Source organism: Pteropus medius, unplaced genomic scaffold (assembly GCF_902729225.1).
Source record: "Pteropus medius unplaced genomic scaffold, Ma_sr-lr_union100, whole genome shotgun sequence".
Taxonomy (NCBI): domain Eukaryota; kingdom Metazoa; phylum Chordata; class Mammalia; order Chiroptera; family Pteropodidae; genus Pteropus; species Pteropus medius.
Window position 1 is genome coordinate 253316 of NW_024346062.1, and position 20688 is coordinate 274003.

At 38.7% G+C, this 20688-nt stretch overlaps 1 protein-coding gene across 1 annotated transcript in view; it reads left to right on the forward strand.

Annotated features, from left to right (window-relative positions):
- PDE8B (phosphodiesterase 8B) overlaps positions 1–20688 on the forward strand; it is a 186934-nt gene that overhangs the window by 70187 nt on the left and 96059 nt on the right. The window contains exon 2 of the mRNA XM_039874880.1: positions 19041–19097. Coding sequence (XP_039730814.1) covers positions 19041–19097 — 57 coding nt within the window. The remainder of the gene's footprint in view (positions 1–19040; positions 19098–20688) is intronic.

The window sequence follows — 20688 nt, forward strand, 5'->3', positions numbered from 1 at the left end:
ATTTTTGACTTTGTATTCTGCTTTCAACTATTCTTCTATGATATGAGTAGGTGTTGTGTTCTTTGTTTTATTCCTCTTAGAGTTTATAGTGCTTCTTGATTTGTGGCTTGATTTATTTCTTCACTATTGGACAATTCTTAGCCATTTTTTCTTCAAATATTTCTGCCCCATTCTCTTTCTTATCCTACTGGATAAGAGAGATATTACATGTACGTGACACATTTTCTCTGTGTTCCAGATGTTTCTTACACTCCTTATATTTTCCATCCTTCTATCTCACACTTTAGTCTGGATCTTTTCTTTTGACATATAGTCCAGTTTCTCAATTCTCTCTTCACCATACCTCATATCCTTAGAAATCCATTTATTTAGTGACGTTTTTAATTGTTGTATTTTTCAGTATTTATTTATTGTGCTTCACTTTATTGTGCTTCACTTTATTGTGCTTTGAAAATGTTGCATTTTTTTTTTTACTGATTGAAGGTTTTTTCCAACCCTGCATCAGGCAAATCTACCAGAACCATTTTTCCAACAGCATTTGCTCACTTAATATCTCTGTGTCTACTTTGGGTGAAGATGCTGTGAAGATTATTGAAATGACAACAAAGGCTTTAAAATATTACATAAATTCATTTGTGTAGCAGCAGGTTCAAAAGAATTAACTCTAATTTAAAAAAATAAATTTATTTACTTAAATTAATTTCAAGTATACAGTACATTGGTTGGACATCTATAATGTTCATAAAACAAACCCCTCAATTGCTTCCTCCCCCCACCCGGCCCTCCACTTAGCCATCATATTAATACTAACTACATTCCCTCTTCCATGTTCCCCATGCCCAACTATCAACTACTAATTTGTACTTCTTTAACCTTTCACCCCATTCTCCCAGCCTCCCAATCCCCCTCCCTTCTGTCCATCACCAAATTGAAATTAACTCTAATTTTGAAAGAAGTTCTGTGAGTACAATGCTATCAAACAGCATCACACGCTGCGGATAAATTGTTCATGAAAGGAAGAGCTAATCGATGCAGCAAACTTAATTACTGTCTTATTTTAGGAAATTGTTACAGTTACCCTGACCTTCAGCAATCACCACCCAGATCAGTCATTATCTTTGAGGCAAGACCCTCCACCAGCAAAAAGATTATGACTTGTTAAAAGCTCAGATGATAGCATTTTTTAACAATAAAGAATTTTTTAAGTAAGGAATGTACATTTTTTTTTCCTGATGTACTGCTATCGCACATGCCTTAAAAATACTTTATTGTTAAAAAATGCTACACTTACAGTATAGTGTTGACATAACTTTTATATGCATTGGGAATCTAAAAAATTCATGTGATTCACTTTATTGAGATATTTGTTTTATTGTGGTGATGTAGAACCGAATTTGCAATATCTCCGAAGTACGCCTGTACTAAAATTTTCACTTGATTCGTTTCTATAGTTTCTAACTCTTTGTCAAATTTTTGTATCTTGTCTTTTAATTCTTTGAACATATTAACTATGGTTATTTTAAAGTCTATGTATGATAACTCCACTGGATCTTCATGTGTTTATTAAATTATTTTCCGTTTTTGGTGTTTGGTCAGTTTTTATTTTCATTATAACCTAGTTATTTTTTATTGAGTGTTGGACATTATATTTGAGCAGATTTAGAGATAATTTGAGACTCTAGATGATGACACATTCCTCCAGGTAAAATCTACTTTGCTTCTAGTTGGCAGCTGGGCAAGGAATAAGTGATAATAATTCAATGAGTGATTGAGGTGATTCAAAGAAGGGTTTCATCCCATGCACAGGTTAGTATATTTCCAGGTCAATCTCCTATATGCCTAGGTTGCAACCCATTGGTGTCTCAACTGAAAACCTAAGGTGTTTATCAAGATTCGTCCTTGTTAATGGGCCCTAAAGTCCAGTTTTATCTTTACATCTCTATGAATGAGATGGATGAAAGCTTTGCTCAGCTTGTCCGCTGCTGCTTTTCATATTGTCAATGGCCTTGAGAGGATATGGGCACCAAAAGCCACATTCTTGTTTCTTACCTTCCTTTCTCTCCCAGATCTTGGTCTGACAAAGTCTCATTACATCGTGATCTAGTACCTTCAAAATAGATGTTTTTAAAGCATATTCTGTCCAAATTTGTAGTTATTTTTTTGTGAAAGAGTTTTTCCAAGAAAACTGAGGTTCAGAGAGGATTAATAAGTTGCACAGAATCATTTAAAAATCTGGGGCTTCAAGCCACTTACATCTCCAACCGTCATGATTCTTTGTTTTTTACAGTTCATCTGTGGATAAAGTTGAGAACCACTGAGTTTAACTCTCTCATTTTACAAAACTGATACCCAGAGGGGTGGTGTGATCTGTCCATGATCACACAGCTAGTTAATGTATGAGTTGGGACAGAACATAGACCTTTGCTCCTTGGTAAGTTTTCTCCTATACAACTTGCTGGCCTCTATTATTTTTTATTATTATTTAGGCCCCAGACCTTCATCTCAGCTTTAGTATGGCATCTCAGTAGTCCAAGAGGATCCCTCTAATTTATAGGAAATTGTCCTTCATTATTTAATCATATATGAGTGTCACCTCCTACCTCCTTTTTCTCTTCCCTCCTTCATGCCTTTCTTTTGCTTCTGTGGATTTTTACATTGCCACCGATGCTTTTCTTTGGCTAGTAGGTAAGTTCACACTGAAAGACATATGTACTAGTAGAATGACTTCAGAGACCACTTAATTAGCCTGTCTTCTTTCATGGTTGGGTATATTATATCAGATTCTGCAAAAGGCTTTGGAAAATAAGATGTAGAGGAAAATGATAAAATGAGACATTTGATGAAAATTTTAAACTCATAATTAGCCTCTTCATTTAAAAATAATTCATAATCTCTTCCAGAATTGCTGGAAAAGTCTTTTAACTCTTGTGGTTTATCTGCCATCTCTCAAGCACAATAGTATATGTACATTTATATGTTCTGAGGTTAAATTATAAGCAAAATCATGAATTAGGGATTGGGAATAAAGCTGACCACAAGTAAATTTATTCCAACATCTTCTTTTTGCAAGGCTTGAGAATATGGTATTCTCTGCTTCTGGTTTTCCTTTATTTTTCTTTTTTCTTTTTTTTCAATGCTTCTGTTTTTAGAAAGGAAAAGTATTTTGGTAGTTACCAGGAAGAAACAGGGAAGCCGGGTGGAAGTATCACTTGTCTGGCAGCCCGAAAACCTTGATTTTTATCCCAGTGTGACATCTCATTGGAGTGTGACCTTGAACATACCATAGACCCTGCTAGGCCTTATTTGGCAATCTGTAAAATGAAAAGGTTGAAGAAGATGACCCCTTGGGAGCCTTCCAGTTCCCACATTCTTGGAAACCATTCTTCACTACGAGTTTAATGTCTGGAAGAGTATTTTGTAATAATATAAGTGAGACACTAAAGTAGTTCTTGATTTTGTGTGACATGAGGGGAAAAGAGAGGGTAAAGTTAGCTAATCCAGAAATTGAGACTTGTGTGTTCATGTAAGCAAGTCAAATGATTTGGGACTATGTTTTGATGTAAGTTAAAGAAAGAGCTTATTCTGTCACAGTCCAGCTAGATTACAAGTGGAAGGCACATATTTAGTTTCTGGATCATTGTGGGACTCAGGAAGGATTTTCCAAAAGAATGAATAAGTGATCATGATAATAATACCTATCATTTATCAATGGCCTGCTATAGACCTGACACCTGCCCTCTCCAGGGTGCATGTATTCCTACCCCTTAGTTACACATGGGGAAAAGGAATTACAGTTTTAGTGTTATATTAAAAACCTTTTACCAAATGGCAGTATTGGCAGCTTTAGTTCTCCAGCAGCCTGCATTTTGTGCCAAGGAACAGAGTAATCTCTCATTTACCACAAAGGCTTTTTCAGCTTTTTAATGATGTATTAAATTAAACACCCACTCACCAATGTCTGTGAGTCTTGATTATAGCAGATGGATTTGGGTGTTGGGTGCTGGGACGCATCCTGTCACAACTGATCATTTACTGGTTCTCTGATTGTGGTTAGGTGGAGTTGGCATCTGACTCCTAGGGTCCTCCTACCCCTGACAGTTTGTGCATATGGCAACAAAATTATTACATGATAAATATCATGATAGATGTATAAACAGAGGATAGGGGACAGCAACTGAAAAAGTCTCAAATACATTTTAAATATTAATTATCTAAGTTACCAAGCCCTAGGAAGGCATTTAGTGTGTGTTAAAGGATCTAGCATCACTGGGACAGTTTTCCTGTCCCTACAGCAAGAAAAATGCTGATTTCTCCAGACCTTCAAAAGCACTAGAGATTATCATTGTAAAATCTTTGGAATTTGATGAGCAAAAGTGGAATCTAGCCTTGATTTGCATTTTTGGATTGCCAGGGAAGCTAAGCATTGTTGCATAATTTTTACAGCCTATTTGCATGTGTTTTGTGAATTGCCTATCCTTTATTGTACCATTTTTAATTGGGATGCTTGCCTTTTTAATAATTGCCTGATTAGAGCATTTTAAAACTCTGATAAGATGCCAAATCCTTTTCTACAACATATTGCTAATATTTTTCACAGCTTTTATTTATTATGCTTTTTATATTTTATTAATAAAAATCTAACAATCATTTACTTCAGTGTTTGTCTTTGATATTATCCTTAGCAAGGCATCCTAGGCCCTTAAATGATGTAATTATTCACCTATTTTTTTCAATATTCATTCTTCTCATGGTTCCCCCTCCCCGCCCCCCATTTAAAAATTTAGTCTGGAAGTAATTTGGATATATGTTATGATGCATGGAGTTAATTTTTCTATACATGTTAACCAATTATCCTATCATTATTGAGGTTATCGAATTATCTACTTCTTCCCCACTGATACAATATGATACTTTTACTATTTACTAAAGTCATACTTCCATGACAGCATGGTACTAGCAGAGAGATCAATGAAAGATAATAGAAAGCCTAGGAACTGGGAAAATATACATATGTAATTTATTTAAATAAAGTTTAGGAATAGGCATATGTATGTTCCTAAACTTTCTGTTGATCTTTCACTGATGTCTTTGCTAAAACCACACTGTTAGGGTAGTTGTATCTTTGAAGTCAATTGTTACATCTGGCAGAGCAAAATACTCTTAAGTCTTCCTTTTGTTAGCCATTGCTAGCAGTTATTCTATGTGAATTTGAGAATCATTTTACAAGTTTAAAAAGTTGTGCCAGGATATTTATGGTAATTAATATATTGGTTAATTAAGAGGAGACACCATTTTTTTAATACTGACTTCCCATCCAGGAAGGCAGCATCTCATTCCATTTATTTCAATCTTTTTGATATTATATGCCAGTTTACACAGGTAGTCTGTCATATAATTTCTTATGTGAAAGCACAGTTTCTGAAATCAGAGTCTGAGTTCAAATTCAAATCAATCCATTTATTAGTTTGTAGAGCAATTTTGCCCCTGGTGACTGGAATACAGTAGGTGCTCAGTAAACATGTGTTGAAGAAATGTTTGAATGAATTTATTCTTAAGTGTTTTTTGTTTTTGCTCTTGTGAATAAGCATTACTCTGCATCCTTGTCAGCAAATGGCATTATCAGGGGTTTTTTTTTTTTTTTTTTGATTTTAGTCACTCTAATAGGTGTGCAGTGATACCCCATTGTTTTAATTTGCAATTTCCTAGTGACAAATGATGTCGAACATCTTTGCATATGCTATTTGACATCTGTATATCTTCTTTGGTAAGGTTTTTGTTTAGATATTTGCCATTTTTCAACTGGGTTGTTTTCTCATTGTTGAGTTTTAGGGTATTTGTATACTTTGGATACAAATCTTTTATCAGATATGTTTGAAAATTTTTTCTCCCTAGATAGTTTCTTTTAAAAGCAAAAGTTTTTAGTTTTGATAAAGTTCAACTTGTCAATTTTTTATGGATCCTGCTTTTCGGACATCATTTTTAATCCCCTAAAATTTCATAAAAATAGATTAAAAATGTTAGTGAAGCATACACCCCACAAACAGCATTAAAAAAAGAACTGTCAGAGTATGTTTATACACTTCAAAATATGAGTAGTTGGGACCAAACTACTAACAGAAACAAGGACCTCTGCAGGAAGAAGTGGTTGGAAGACAGAAAGGCTTCTGGTGGTCCTTAGAGTTCGAGAGCCCAGATTTTGTCCCTAAGCACCCATCCCAAGGGGGTGATTCCAACAGGAGTGGTGAGTTCATTTGGGAATAGCCAAAAATAGGGACAGGCTCCAACTGGCAGACAATGAAGGCACATGAGAAAAATATGTCCATAAAACAGAGAAGAAATTACAACCTAATATTTCAAAATGAGTTGAAAGAAATTAAGGAAATGATTAGCTATGAAAGAACAGGCTGAATCTGAATTAGGAAAACAGATTAAATGATTAGGCAACAGAAAGATATAAAAAAATTGATAACTCAGAAAAGAATAGAAGTAAAAGCAAAAAAAAAATCTAAGAAATAAAGGTCAAACTGAAAGAAATATAAGAATGAATAAACACTGCAGAAAGCACTGCAAAAGAAATAGAAGTTGGAGAGGAAGAAGGAAAAATGGTGAAATGGGAAAGATTCGAAAGTGATGGATATGAAAGATAGGCAAAGGAGATCCATATATGTATGGGAGTCTCTGGAAAGTGAAAATGAAAACTAAATCAATGGAATAGAACATATCTAAAGATAAAGAAAACCATCCTGGAAAAACATTGGAACCCATCTACCAAAAGGGTACATTATGTATTGGGAAAATTGATTCAGAACAAACAACACCAATATATTTTCTAGTAATATAATTGCCCTTAAGGAGAAAAAAATCTTTTCGGGCAACTTGGCAAAAAGACCGAATTATGTTCAAGGGAAAGAAAATCAGATTGGTATCAGACTACTTGGTAAGCACTGCTTAAAGCCAGGAGACTCTAGAGAAATATGTTAAAGATTTCTAGATTTAGAAAAGAAAAAGATTTAGAAAAAAAAAAAAGCCAATTATTCTATATCCAAACTGACCTTCAGATACAAAACCAGAGACAAATTGTTTGAACTTGCCAAAAATCAGGAAATGGGTTTCCGTTTAATCCACCTTGAGAAGTCTTTTTACAGCCTATGTAACTGGAGAAGCTTTGACTTAAGAACTGGTGGTTGGTATGTGAGACCTTGGGTTGCATTAGCTTCTGTTCAGATCTCTGGTTTTCCTAGAATTCCATAAGTAGTGTTGGCCCAATGACAGCTGTGAAAAGTAGTTCTGTTATCCCTCAGTTAGAACGCCATTTCTTCTTGGCTCAGGTGTTAGTCTTGACTATGGTTGTTTGGATTGTGATTGTTTCATATCCCTCCCTTTGGGAAGCAACACACCATTACATATGTAACTTATGTAGCCTATTGTTCACCCAAAGGATTTATAATCTCTTTCTAATAACAAGAGGAAGTCATTTGTTTCCAATGAGAAAGAGCACAAAAAGCTTATTCAGCCTTGCAATTTTATTAAGCAAAACAACAAAAAAGGCAATTTAATAGCTTACATAACTGAAAAGTCTAGAGTTAGAAATGGCTTTGGCCAAGCCTTAATCCAGCAGATCTGTGAAGTTACAAAGGATGTGATTTCTTTCCATTTCTTCACTCCACCTCCACGATATTGTGTCCATTCTCGCATGGTATCAAGAGAATGTATTAGGAGCAACAACCTGGTTATTTGTTTCTTCCTTTGACAACCAGTGAGAGTGAAGAGGGTGAGGGGAAGAGAGTAAACAGCCTTTTGTCAGCATTGCTAGTCAAATCTTTAGATAAAACTTTGATTGGTCCAGCCTAAGTTTCCTGACTACCAATCACTGTAGCCCAGGAAATGAAATGTTTAGCAATATTCATGTAAATTCACATCTGTAGAACCACATAGATCCCCCAAAAGGAGTCAATGACCCCTGGGAATAGAGAAGGGAATGGTGTTGGGAAGGCTATCAATAAAGGAATTTTTTAAAATAAACGTTGAATTTTATCAAAATGCTGTCTTGGCATCTCTTGAGATGATCATGTGTTGATTTTCTCTTATTGATTATAGTGAATTATGTAACTAGATAACCTAATATTAAATTAGAGGAACAAAACCTACTTAGCTATGTCCTTTGGAAATAACTGAGATTCTGAAAGAATCAGTTTGTTTCCCTTTTTATTTTCTGTTCTTCTTCCAGCTCTTACGTAGACTTTTCTGCCTCTCAGTCTTATGAAACTGGTATCTCCAGAACTCTGTCTTTGGTCTGCTGCTCTGAATGATGGCATGATTTTAACTGCCTCCCTTCTGTGTTGGTGCCATTGTCCCTGATCTTCCTACTTAGATATCCCACAACCTGACAAGTTGGATGGCCCTGAAGTATTTCAAACTCTAAATGCCCAGCACTTAACTCATCTTCCCCTCTAAACTTACATGAACTCCTGTGTTCTTGACATCCCCACCCCAGATCCTCGGACTTCCTTTTCTTTCTCCCCACTTGCCCACACATGTCTCAGTTGATTTTATGACTTATACCTGCCTCTAATTCATTGTCTTCTCTCCCCCACCACTGCTCCTAGTGCAGGCCTCATCATCTCTTATCTATATCAGTGGTTCTCAAACTTTAGAAGTATTACAGTCACCTGGAGGGCCAGTCAATATATTGCTGGGCCAACCTCAAGAGTTTCTGATTCAGCAGGTCTGGAGTGGGCTTGAGATTTTTCTGTTTCTAGTAAGTCCCATGATGCTGATGTTGCTGGTTCAGGGACCACATTCTGAGAACCACTGGACTAAGCAACCATAGCAGCTGCTTTCTGATCTGTGGTTTTCCAGTCTGAACCCCCTTAGTCTATCCACATTTCAACTAGAATGATCTAGCTAAATAAAGGCCTACCTCGGAGATAGTGCAGATTGGGTTCTAGACCACCATGATAAAGCAAGTCATAATCTTTTTGTTGGTAGGGGCTCTTGCCTTCAATTTGTAAAAAGCAAGCAAACAAACAAACAACAACAATGAAAAAAACACACATCCGTGAAGCACAGTAAAACAAGGTATGCCTGCACCAATCCAACAGTGCTACACCTTTGTCCTCCTAGTAAGCCCAAGCTTCCCACCTTGGCAAGATGGTGACCTGTGACCTGGCTCCTTCCTCCCTCTCTAGCCACATAATCCCCATCCACAGACTCACATTGCTTGTACTTATCCCTAGGAACTCTGTTCTTTGCTATTCTTTGTGATATTCCATAGGCCTAAAATGCCCCTTCTATTCTCTTCACCTGGCTCATTATCACTCCTCCTCCATCACTGAGTTCTGGTGGGACTTCCTAGCAGCTTGCCTGAATTCACAGATGGAGCTAAATGCATCTTGTCTGAGTGCCCATAGCACCCTGCAGGTGCCTCTGGCTTATTACTTAACCACAGTTATTGAATTGATTGCAGAGCATTGTGCTCTCTGATGAAGGTATTTTAATGCCTTGAGTATGGAAAGAGGAGAGCCTGAGGCTCATCAAAATGAGTAGGTGGGCGAGCTTTACAGTGCGAATAAAAAGCCTCGCACTTCTGACAGGAGTATGTAATTCAGCTTGTTCTCTGGCCAAGAGAAGAGGGAGATCTGAGAGGATCCCAGACAGGTTGTAAGTTTGTACCACTTTTTAAAAGAAATATACTTTGGTTGAAGAGAAGATGGGCTTTGGGGACTTAATCTTTTGCTATGCTTGGGAGTTTTCTTTCTTTTTTTTTTTTCCTCCAGCAGTGGTTGCATTTATTCTCTACCCCTTTCTAATTCTATGGGTTTCTGGGAGGGAAGACGGTGCTGCTATGAAAAAGAGCTCTTCCTCAGCTCAGCCACATTCCCATAAAGAGGCCACTTTCACTCTCATGGTACTTCCCTATCCTCTTCCCAAAACCTTAAGTAATATATTTTAAAAAAGAAATTACACTGTGAGTGTTGTCACATTGGCTTTTGATGCAAGCCATGGCGGAACCAGAGGGCCAAGGCACAGTGGGGACTTTGTGAGGTAAAGAGAAGGGGTCACAGGGCCCTGGGAGCACCCTCCCCCAGTAAGCCCTGCTGGTCTCAGGTGGCTGTCACATGTGCTGTGTTTCTATCAATGTTGATGTTTTCATTGTATATTGCTTCACTTAGGTTTAACATCTTTAGGATATGAACTGTGCTTTTTAGGAATAACTGGAAATAATTGTTTTTGCTCACTAAGTAAAATTCTTTTCAAAATGGTGGGCATTTGCATTTTCTAGGTTCCTTCTTGTGAGTTACTTTTAAATGAGATTAGTTTTTAAATGGGACTCAGCTCTCGAGGCTGACTGATGCCCCCGATGTCCATGCAATCCATGAATTTGGGGATTGACATTTCACCTGTATGTGTGGCCTTGCCACACCAGAATCAGGAAAGCGAGTGGGGTTGAATCTCTGGTATAGCACTAGATGTAGCTAAAAAGCCAGAGTTGCCTCAGGGTCACCAGAGGCCTAGTATGAGATTTTCCTGGAGCCAAAGCAGAGAAGATATTTAGTTATTGGTTCTCTAAGGCAGCTCTAGCTTATCAATGATAGCATTGAGGGCAGACGCAGCCTGGATAATTGAAATCCACAGGATATCTTAAACTCATTTTTAGCAGATGGTTTCTGTCTCCTTGCCCAACAAATCTATTTACCAGAACTGCTGACCATGTAGCAGAATTGATTTGAATATCATCCCTTCCCACTTTCTCTCATCTTCATTTAATGTTAAGGAGCAGGCATATAGCAGGGTCGAAGAGCAGAAATGCTTGGGTTTTTCCACAATCTGGATAATTGCCTCCCGAAAAATCATAAATCAACTGTTCTTTGCCTGTCCTCTATTATATAATGTAATTTTAAATATTTGAAGTCATTCAGCAGTTTCTATTATCACTAATACCCCTAATTAAAGAAAGGAAGTTAGCAGTTGGCTTTAAATTCTCTGCTCTGGGAATGGTATTATGTTTACACACACCGGTCCAGTGACACTGTGGCTGAATTGTTAATTTATGAAAGCTTCATGCCTCGATTCCTGCACTATATATATGTTGTAAAGCCTTTTGACATAATCATAATATTGAGATGCAGTTAGGTTTTGTTTTTTGTTTTTTCTCTAAAGCGAATTCTAAGGCTTCCCTGCTAGCCTGCTTCTAGTACTCGCCATTTCATGGATTTTATTCTAGACCATTTTTTTCTTTCCATTTTAACGCATAATTGATATCAGGCTGGGTTCTTTTCTCGTGTGTAGATGAAATGACTATATCGTTTAAAGGTTCTCTTTCATCTGGTATTTGTGAGGAGAGGGATGACTTCTCCATTAGACTCTGCTGGCCACATTCACTACGTTTGAATCTAATAGCCCACCACTGTCTAGCCCAGTGCACAGGAACAGCTGAGGGTACCTCTCGCTCTCTCACTGGCAGCTGACTGCACTGGCTGTGACAGACAGACATACTGATCTCCCCACTTGCTTCCTCTTTCCCAGGCTTGTTATTTCTCAGCCATATCTTTTACTTATTTACAAGTCATTTTAAAACTTTCACTTAAAATCTGTACATCACCTTAAGACCTTTCTGGATCAAACTGAGATGTAAGTGAATGTATAAGAGCATGGCCTTTCAATTAAGGCAGGTCTGGGTGTGAGTCTTCTGAAGCTTTAGCTTCTTTAGCTATAAAGAAGTGGGAGTGCTATGACCATTACACAAGGCGACCATTACATGAGATGATGTGCGTGGGGCGGGGGAGGGTTCATCAACCCCCTCCTGCCTTACCGAGGTACAGAACAGTTACTTATCTTGAGCAAAGTCTCCTCAGTCCCAGCCTAATTTTCCAGGATTTCATTTTATGCAATTTCAGGGAAACTGTCCATAGTATGAGGAATTTTAAATACAGCACCTTATTTTATCAAAGACTTTACTAGAAAAAAAAGTATATGTAGACTATTTATATAGTGGCTACTGGACAATTAATGTTAACCAGAAAATGTAAAATAGACTTTTCCAATAAAATAAAATACATTTAAAATTTATTTTGTGTTAAGGTATACAACAAACTACAAAGTGTAATTCAGTAAGCACCTATGCTGAAAAAAATAGATTATGGATTATGAAAAACAGTTCAAGTGCCCAGTATCCCCCCATCTCTTCCTCCGAATATATCCCCCTCTCCACCAGCAAGACCACTTGCCTCAACTGGGAACATAAGCATTTCATTGTACTGTTACATTCCTAAACTATATTCAGTATTGTTTATTTTAAAACTTTGAATGGTATTCTAAGGCATGTATGCATCTTAAGCTTCTTAACTTGATGTTTGTGAGTTTCATCTATTTTGAATGGGTAGCTTTGGTTGATTTGTTTTTGCTGTTGTATAATGTTCTGTTATGTGGCTATTCCTCGATATGTTAGTTTTTCTGGTGATGTTAATGGCTCGTGGATTAGACTGTTTGCACATTTTGGTTATAAATCTCCAAATATTTACCATAGGGAAACACTCACAAAGGAGGTGAATTGTAGGATATGTACTACTTCATCTTTAGTAAAAGTCCTGAAATGATTTTAAGTGACTGAACCAATTTACAAACCCACCAATAATGTGTGAGTTCCTGTGGCTCTACCTTCTTGCTCACACTGATGTTCGACTTCTTAATTTTTCCATTCTGTGGATTTAAAAAATGGCTGGGTGTGACACAGTATCTCATTGTAACTTAATTTTTTTATTTTCTTGATTACTAAAGATTGGCCATTTCTTCATACTTGTATTTCATCATCTGTGAATTTATTTTCAACTCTTTTATCCAACTTTCTTTTTGGATGTCTTTTTATTGATGTTCTTAAAGGTTTGTTATATGTTCTGGTTACTAATATTTGGTTTCCTGTATTTCAGATATCATTTCTTGGGCTGTCACCTATCTTCTCTTAAGAGTATTTTATGCTTTTTATTTTGTTCTTGGTGAATAGAAGTTTTCAACTTTTAAAGTCAAATTGATTTTTTATGGTTGTATATTTTGATGAGTAGATATTTGTATGTTTGTTTTGATGTGATAAAACATCATGCTCCCAAATTAATAGTTTATACAGCAGAACATAAAATCCAAAGTTGGTAGATATGTCACTACTTTATCTCATAACTATGAGTAATATTCCATGTGTATATAACAAAAAAAATTTAAAGAAATCTTTTATTTATTTTGATTCTAATCAAGGGATACTGTTTTGGGGGATGTGGAAGACTACATCTTCCTCTTGCCTAAATGATTATCTGATATTTTTGGAAGAGTAGAAAAAACCCCATGGGTATCTGAGTTCAGGTGTAATGGCTGAGTCTGGGTGGGTTTTGGTGCCTTCCACTAGGTTATTTGCTCTGTTGATATTTGTTGAATAAATGAATGTATAGTAGCATCTGATAATAACAGAAATGTCTACTCAGAAGAATAGACTAGTGGTTCTCAACCCTGGTTACTCCTGAGGAGATTTTAAAAATATTGATGTCTGGACTCCATCCTTAGATATTCTGATTCTCTTGGTTTGAAATAGGAACCAGGCCCCAATACATTTTTAAAGTTCTCCAAGTACTTCTAATGTGAGAACTGGATCAGAGAATTGGATACAGGTAAATGAGGGGAGGTTCAAGACCACCAGTTGGGCACTGAAATGTCCAGAGCAGCAGAGTTGCCAGGAAGTGCTAGAGAGTGGCCAGAATTAAAGCAAGTGAAGGCTTGAGGCTGGTGTGAGGGCAGAGCCAATCATTGGAGCCCCTTGGCTGAGAAGAGACAGAAGAAACATTCTTTATCATGTGCCGAGGGCAGTGGTCCTGAGATGTGGCGAGCAGGATGAGCCAGTGATGTCTAGCCTCATGGTCAGTGCCAGGGCATCTCAGCTGCGAAGCCAGAGGGCAGGCATGGGCCCATTAAAAAGGTACAAGTCAAATGCAACCTTTGCAGATGGGTGCTAGACTAATTGGGGAGATCACTTCGTAAGTAACATAAATGTCCAGCCACTATGCTCTACACCTGAAACTATAAAATATTGAATATCAACTCTAATTGAAAAATTAAAAAAAAATACAACCTTGCTTATTTGACCTCAGAAATAAAGTATTGTCTCCTTCCCCTCAACTTCAAAATCTGAGGTAGATAAAAAGTTTGGCCTGGGAATGGAGGATAGACAGGGGATACCTTGAGAGAATTAAATATCTTAAAATCAGCCAACAGGGCAGCAGGCAGTGTTGATTAAGGGCATTTAAAAAGGCCGATTCCTGAGCCCACAACTGGTCCCTTTTGTCAGTGAAAATTACCTTGGAGTTCCCTCGTATGAAGTGAGGTCAGGTTTGCCCTGAGCTGTGTGTGTGCACCTGTGTGTGAACACTTACTACTGCGGGTAGTGGCTGGGGAAGGGATTCCAAAGGAGTTGTTGAAGTGGGGAAGATTCAGACTCTGAGCTTCTTGTTGGAAGGTGGAAATTATGGAAGCCCTCCCTCCACCAGATAGTGGATCATCTGTTTTGCAAAATCAGAATGGAATCCAGAAACCTGTAACAGAAAAGTGGGTAGTACAGTCAGAATTCTCTCCATTTTGGAGCATAATGGAAGAGTAGTGCCATGGGAGTTGGGGGAAGAAATGAAGTCTCAGTCTCGACTCTGTTACTAAAACCTGTGCAATCTTAGGCAGCTCAATTCAGTTCCATTTATTGAGCACCAGCCTTTTTCGAGCATCTTTCAGATGCTGGGGAAAGAATGGAAAAGAGTCTTTGTCCTCAAGAAACTCACAATCTTGCCAAGGAGAAAGATATTTAAAAGTAATAAAGTCAAGGCTGTAAAGTACAGGAGGAATGCACTAGAAAGAAAATTGTTAGTTCTGCTTTGGGCTCAAACAGCCTTCAGAGAATTAGGGGCATGTGAGCAAGCCCCTGGGGATAAGTAAGTTGTGCTGAGCAAATGGGGTACAAAGGACTTTCCAGGTCAACCACTTTTCTTCCTGAATTCTCACTATGTTTGAGGGAAGCTCTAAAACTCGAATCCAAGCAATTTAACAAAATTCCTGAAGCTGAAACTACTAAGAGCTGTGGCAGTCGCCCCAGAGAATGTGGTACAGTGACAGGTGAATGAGCCACCTGTATGTACTACCTTGATTCCTTCCAAGATTTTCTTTCATCTGCCACCCCTGCACTAGGTGGTTTTCATTTTGGAGCTCCTTCGCTATTGAAATGAGGCCAAGCTGTGTGGGGGTTGGGTAATTTTTTTCCTGATCATTGAGATATATTTTCTCCACTTGCTTTCACTGCTATAGTTCCCTCTCACAGCAGTGTCTTTGTTTTGTTTTTGCTAAATTTGTTTTCAGAAAGTAGGTAAACCAAATGTTTTTTCCCCCGCAACTTATAAACCTGATCCTGTTACTATTTTACTCAAACCCTGCATTGCGGTTGGTGCTACAGAACAAAAAGGGAGTTTCTCTCCAGTCTCCTCTGAGGAAAGGACTCCAGTCTTCACCTTCATACTCTCTAATCCAGGTTCTCTAGATTCTCCGGCATTCTCGCCTCCATGCCCTTGCTCATGTGGTTCCGTATGCCTGAAATTTCTTTCCCTAGCCCAGTCTCTCTGTCTTCCTATTCTTCATGATCCACTGGTCTTCCTGAAGCCTTCCTCGATCTCCCCACTTTCAAAACCAGAAATATTATCTCCTTTCAACTTTGAAGTCTGAGGAAAATGTCTATCGGGATTCTGTATCTTGCTAAAATATCAAACAAAAGCGAGTGATAGACATTTGCAGATCAACAAAGACTGAGTTTGCCACTCATAGACCCTTTTTGAATAAAAAGATATATTCCCAGTCGCGCATTCAAGGACATGTTGCTGGCTTGAGCTCAGCTAAGGTGAAAGTATTTATACCATAGAATCAGCAAATGCTGCAAAATAGGACTTTTTTTTCTCCTAAAGAGCCAGTTCCTCTGACTGTGAATCGGTGACCCTGCTACATGTATATATCTATGTGTATATGTTGCCATGTACACACAAATATTTGACACTGTAAATGTTGGATGATTAAAACTACCGTTGGTCATTAGTCCTTCCTCATTAGGCTGCTGGCGAAAGCCATGTGGTCAGAGAGGCTAGGAGCTTGTCTCTTTTTACAGTTGTTCTATCCTGCTTTCCTCTCGAGATCTGGAATTGTGCTACTATCACCCACCCTTTCTTGCTTTTGTGTTCCTAGCAAACTTGGTCACTTCCTGGAATCAAGGCTAATATACTAATTGAGGATCTGTGCATCTGCAGTTGCTCAAAGTTCACTCTTTGAAGTAGAGAATCTTGGCTTGGCTACACAGACATCAGTAAATGGACTCCTGTTTCTGTTCATAATTGCTCTTACAAATTGGTGAAATGCAGGCAGTAAGACGCCTTTGTCAAACAGAACTCTGCCAACTGCTGTCCGAATTTACCTGCTGCAGATTTTCTTCTGCTGATTATTGCCTTGTGCCAGCTCTCAGATCCAGTGAGGAGAGGCTCTGGGATTCTGTTGGGATAGTTGTCCTCTCTTGGACACAGAAGCCACAGTCAGATGACTGGGAGCACAGAGTAAGAGGGAAAAGGCAAGCCAAGACACAAGAAGCAGAGTGTGGCCCCCAAGCTGGCAGGGGATGTTTGAAGTGGGTCTGGGAGGAGATGGGTAGAGATGGGAGAGGCAGGGGTCTTGGAGAGGGTCCACCAGATTTGAGGCTCCTCTCGTGGGCTTTGCCTCAAGTGGCAGCTTCCTGCTGAGCTGAGTCAGGCAGAGATAAAAATGCTGGATGCAGGCAGTGAACTCCTGTGGCTATGGGAGAAAGTTATAGGATCTTTCCTGTCTTTGGGCAAGAAAAGAATACCTTCTAGACTGAGTGTTGCTTTTCAAACTCCATGTTGTCATTCGGTGTCCATTGCCTGTCTCCTGCTAAAATCACACATGTGCAAGTGCCTAGCACAATTCTTGAGACACAAGGGGGCTTAGGAAGCATTCATACAGTCGTCAGATGTCCTCCTGGCAGTTTAAAATGGCCTATGCAACTACTTCATGCACATATTGGCTTCTTACAAAGTATATAGGAATGTATCGGTTAGGAGTGAATTATTATTTTTTTGGACAGTCTGTACCCTTCTAGCAGAAGCGCTTCCCCAAGTCTCAGCCTTCACTTTTTACTTTATTCCTTTTAAGCTTTAATGATTTCTTATTTCATTTGTTTATTTTCTGCCCCTGGGTGACCCCTTTGGGAGCCATTTTTGGCAGAGAAAGGTGGCCTTGTGAAGGTGTGAGGGGGACTTCTGTATGTGGTGGATACAGTGAACCCAAGAGAGATCACAGGGAGAGTGAAAAGATATCCCAGATTATCAATCAAATCTGCCTTTCTGTACCAAATTCGTTTCACTTCTTAACCATTAACTTTTAGAAAAATTCTGGCCATTGCACTGTTTTTAAAGGAGAGTGTCAGTTTCACACAATAAGAACTGTTTTGAGATTGGAGCTGGTTTGAGGGCCAGGGCCCAGGGATACAGGAGGCCCTCTTCCAGTGGAATTATTCTTGGGGCCATGCACGTAGGCTGGGTACTGGTATTGGCACAAACACCTTGTAGGACCTTGCTTAGAGGAAAAAAAAGAAACGTGAGAGAGACGCATACAACTTGATGTGTCAGTTTTACCTGAAGATAGCGGTGAAACACTGAAGGAATTTGTTGCTGGTCCATAGGCTCCAAGTTGGTTTTAGGCCTGGCCTGCTGGAAGGACCCACTGTTGGGAGGCCGCCTTGCCAAGATCAAGCGAAAGAAGCTTTGCTCTCCTGAGAATCCATTACGGAGGCCAAGAGCCTTCAATGAGTGTCATCAGAAGGCTCTTTGAGTTTTCTGCTGGCTGGCTTGGTGAGAGGCCAAAGACCCCAGTATCATTTTTTTCAAAGATGATGCAGGGGTGTGGTGAGGGGGAATCAACCTTACAGAGAAAAAGAATGTCCGTAATTTGTGGTGATGTTTTGGAGAAGAATCACACCATCAGGAGTTAAGCATGGGGAAAAGGGAAGAAAAGAGGTCGATTTTTTTTAGTCTTCGAAAGAATACAAGGTGCTGCTTTTCCTCTTTTTTTTTTTTTTTTTTAAACTGAGAAAGCCTCCTCTAGCCCTTGGGTCGTTGGGGTGTCTCTGGTCCTGAGAATTCTGATGCTTGCTGAAGTTGCCCATCTGACTGACAGGGGCCAACGTAGTACATAGAATGTGGGATAAGCTTCCAAGTAGTGGCAAAATGACTGCAACCTCTTGGAGGAAAACAAAATTAGATCCGTGGAGGTGAAGCCCAAGACATTCAATGCAATTGTCTAGAGGAAAATCACTTTTAGAAATCCAAGTAATTAAAAACGCTCACATTGGCTCTGTGCTCGCAGCCAAAGGCAGTTAGTTGGTGCTGGCCAGTGGACGCCTCAGCTCGTTCCTGGAGTTGTGGGTCACAGTTCAGCCTCTTGCTGTTATGGTGTAGTGTTTATCTGAGGAGATACCCCTGCGATGAATAATTTATTCATGGTAAGCATGGATAAGAGTAGGCTGTTTATTCCTCATACTAAAACATGAACAAAAATAAAATCTAAATACAGGAACAGTTCTAAAAACTATAAAAATGCTTTAGCTCCCACATTTGAGAAAAATTTTTACTCTTGAAATTTCAGAGTAACAGCCCAGCATGGTGCCCAGCACATAGTAGGTGCTCGGTAAGTAATTATTGACTTGAGTTGTTTTCGCCCATGCACTTAAAGTAAAAATAACCTGAAATCTTACCACTTAGCATTTTCAATGCATGTAAATGTATATGTATTTTACAAAACCAAGATTGTACTGTACATGGTGTTTTGTAAACTGTCTCCAGGTCAATAAGTTGGATCTTTATATTTAGCATCTGCAAAGTGACATATGTAATATCCAGTATAAGGGAGAATTTGCCAATTCTTGTAGTTTCAGACTTGACACATCTCATGTGCTGTCCTTTATTCGGCAGGTTTCTTCTGCGGAGGTACGCATTGGGCCCATGAGACTGACACAGGATCCTATTCAGGTATGCCTCCCTCACTTGGTAGGGGCTTCATTTCCAAAGCACATGGTCACATGAGTGCCGTCTGGGGCCCTTCTGGTACACAGCAGATAGCCACCCTCACCCCTCTATACACACCTGTACATAATACTTGGTGTATACACATATGTGTGTGTTTCTGTGTGTAAACGCTTGCTTTTATTAATGTCATACTTGAGGAATCGAATTGTTTTCTTGAAGATTTAGACATTGCCCCATCTTGAGTATGAACATAATAGGTAGATTGCATGGTGGATTGTGAAGGAGAACAACTCTTTGACCAAAAAAACTAGTCTGTCTGTTCCATCTCCTGCTGCAACCTGAAAGGTAAAGGAAAGGGGATGTGTGGTAAAAGGCAGGGCTTTGCCGTGAGCCACAGTTGGGCATGAATCCTGGCTGTGTGACCTTGCATGTATTGCTTCATTTCCCTACCCAGTGCTCTGTAAAGTGGAGAAGATAATGCCTCTCCCATGGGAATTATGAGTTAAATGGAAGAGCAGCGAGTGCCTAGAAATCTGGCTGGCAGTGGAAAGTGCTCAGTAAATGATAACTGTTGTTGGCTGGGAAGAGAAGAGGACAAAAGGTACCCCTTTCTTGTCCTGTGTGACCTGAGCAAAGCAGCCTTCTGGGCTCTGTAACATGGAGGGAACAGTGTGTCCTCCCTACAGCCCCTCCCGTTCCCTGTGGCCCCTTCAGAGAAACGTATGTGAAAGGGGTCTGTACCCTTTTAAATAATTGTTAAATCTCCCTCTGCATGTACGTCATCCTCGTAGGCCTATATGAGCGAACCTCCTCTCTATGAAAACTGTGTCTGGTTAGCACCTGGCAGCTCGTCCTGCACTTGGGATGAGTGAAGATACAGAAAAGATGTAAACCAACTAACATGGAGATGAAAGTGAAAAAAGCAAGGAAATGTGCTGTTTGATTTATGAGCAAATGGAAAAGAAAATAATGTTTTACTGTTGCTTGGAAAAGGAAATGCAAATCTAGGGGAAGGAAAAAAAAACGAAGATTTAAGCTTGGGAAAATTTGATGAAAACAAATTTAGGAGCAGAGAGAGAGAAAAAAAAGTTACTAAAATAAACATAAGCCACAACTGTCTGTATAGAATACAAACAAGTGGAAAATTCCAGTAATCATTCTGAGTACACATACTTTGTAGTTCATTTTGAATAAAGGCAATGACAAAAGATTGAATGACACTATTCCCAAAGTAATTTCAAGAATATTTCTTGGGATGCGTGTAGTTTTAGATCAGTTAGTTTAATTTACTTTTATTTTTGCCCTGTGCTTACTGGCAATGAATGCTCATGATAAGGATGCCTCATTCTTTTAAAAATGTAATTTGTCAAATTGTAAAGTTTCAAACATTCATAAAGGTACATGTGTATACCCATACCCACTTTGATCAGATGTAACAGTATACCTTATTTGAGTTTTTAAAGAAACAGTACTGTTTAAACTCTTATTTATCCCTTTGCCCTCCTTCCTCTCCTCCCTAAAAGTAACCACTATTCAGAGATTATGATATTTGTATATTCTACATGTATGTGCATCTATTCATAATTTTGTTTTG